This window comes from Vollenhovia emeryi, unplaced genomic scaffold, assembly GCF_000949405.1.
Source record: "Vollenhovia emeryi isolate VEMERY1.0 unplaced genomic scaffold, V.emery_V1.0 DF945610.1, whole genome shotgun sequence".
In the NCBI taxonomy this organism is placed as follows: Eukaryota; Metazoa; Arthropoda; class Insecta; order Hymenoptera; family Formicidae; genus Vollenhovia; species Vollenhovia emeryi.
The window spans coordinates 1-1,813 of record NW_011960756.1 but is presented as its reverse complement, the minus strand read 5'-3'; the positions used below and the strand labels follow the sequence as shown (position 1 = coordinate 1,813).

The following is a 1,813-nucleotide window of genomic DNA, read 5'->3' as shown; positions in this document are numbered from 1 at the left end:
GGGAAGTCCGCGAAAGGAATTCCCAGGGCGGCGGCCTCTGGTGCCCCGGCAAAGGGGCAGACTGGGGGTCCGGTTAGAAAGATCCCCAAGCGCAGGCTCCCCCGTACGTCGGCCGTGGTCTTTACGTGTCCCAATGGGGACTATCACGAGACCATTGTCAGACTGCGGCGGGAGATCAAATTGGAAGACCTTGGCATCGGGGGCCCGGTCAACGTAAGATCGGGTGCCACCGGTGCCAGGGTCATCGAGGTCCGGGGAGGGTCACGCCGAGAAGGCTGACCTTTTCGCGGAACGCGTCAGGGGAGTCCTCTCCGCGGAGGACGGGACGCGGGTGGACAGGCCGAGGAGGATGGCCGAGATCCGCCTGCGCGACCTCGACGACTCCATGGGCGTCGAAGAGGTAAAGAGGTAGGTGTCTGAGGCTGGACGGTGCGACGTCGCAGAGCTGCAGGCGGGCGCCGGAGGGAGGTCCAGCCTCAGGATGCGCCTGCCCCTCATAGCGGCGAGGGAGCTGTCCCAGAAGGGGCGGATCCGGATCGGCTGGGGGGCGGCCAGGGTGGACCTTCTCGAGGCACGCCCCATGCGTTGCCACAAGTGCCTCGAGAGGGGCCACGTGAGGGCAACATGCCCCAGCGCGGCGGATAGGAGCGGGAGGTGCTACCGGTGTGGTGAGGCCGGTCACACCTCCCGCAACTGTCGGTCTGCCCCTAAGTGCCCGCTTTGCGCGGACAAGGGCAGGCCGACAGCGCACGTTCTGGGCGCGAAGACCTGCGCCCAGAAGAACGTGCGCGGGGGACCATCGAGGCGGCGCACGGAGCAGGCACCAGCAACCGGTGTCCCTCCCCCGGCCGAGGAGCGGCCGACGGAGGGCAGGAGGGAGACGACGGGTGACGAGCCGCGGGGGGAGCCCCAACCGCAGCGCCAGCCTCGCACAAGAGCGCGAGAGGAGAAGGCCCCAGACGAGGCCATGGAGATTGAGGCCCCATCGGACGGGGGGAATGAAGACTAGCAATGTCTCGCCCCCCTCGTCCGAATCTAAGGGGATACGGCCTGCTACAGGCCACGTGAATCACTCTCCATCTGCACAGGATCTGCTCCACCAGAGCATGATGGAGAGGGGATTCACGTTGGCGATACTGTCCGAGCCTCACCGCCCCCCAGAAGGCAGTCCATACTGGGCTGTCGGGCGGGCGGAAACCTCGGTGGCAATTCGATGGCGGTCGGAGCCGGGGGGGCCCGATATGACCCCCATCGAAAGAGGGGAGCGGCACGTCGCCGTGCAATGGGAGCCCATCGCTGTGGGGGCTTATCTGAAGCCCACCAGACGTCTTGACCCCTTCGAGGGCTGGCTGTCGAACATTGGACAGACGGTCGTACGTCTGGGTCCGAAGCCGGTCCTCGTGGCCGGGGACTTCAATGCCTGGAATACGGATTGGGGTTCCTGGTTCACGAACAGGAGGGGTAGGGCTCTGGCGAGATGGGCGGCGGCGCACGGAATGGCCCTCGTGAACGAGGGCCGGACCCCCACCTGCGTGCGGACGCAGGGGGAGTCCATTGTGGATATCACATGGGCTACCCCCCCGGCCGCGCGCTTGATCTGGGTGGAGGGTGGAGCAGGACATCGAGACCTTGTCGGACCACCGATACATATCGGTGGAGCTCGGTGTCCTCTCCTCCGTGCGTCGCCACGAGGAGACGCGACCGCGATGGGCCCTCCGGAAACTCCGCGAGGATGCCCTGATGGCCACGATAGAGGCCGCCTGTTGGGTTCGGGGAAGTTTCCCCGAGACCCGGGAGACGGACCCCCTGCAAG

The 1,813-nt window shown here is 66.6% G+C and overlaps 1 protein-coding gene across 1 annotated transcript; it reads left to right on the top strand.

Moving 5' to 3' along the window:
* Window positions 1–481: 481 nt before the first annotated feature.
* On the top strand, window positions 482–1,009 carry LOC105560983 (serine/arginine-rich splicing factor RS2Z32-like). The gene has a single exon (XM_012010578.1). The coding sequence runs from the start codon at window positions 482–484 to the stop codon at window positions 1,007–1,009; it is 528 nt and encodes a 175-aa protein (XP_011865968.1).
* The last annotated feature ends 804 nt before the right edge of the window (window positions 1,010–1,813 follow it).

Excerpts from the sequence above, each read along its gene's own strand:
- LOC105560983 (XM_012010578.1), top strand. The coding sequence starts at position 482 with ATGCGCCTGCCCCTCATAGCGGCGAGGGAGCTGTCCCAGAAGGGGCGG.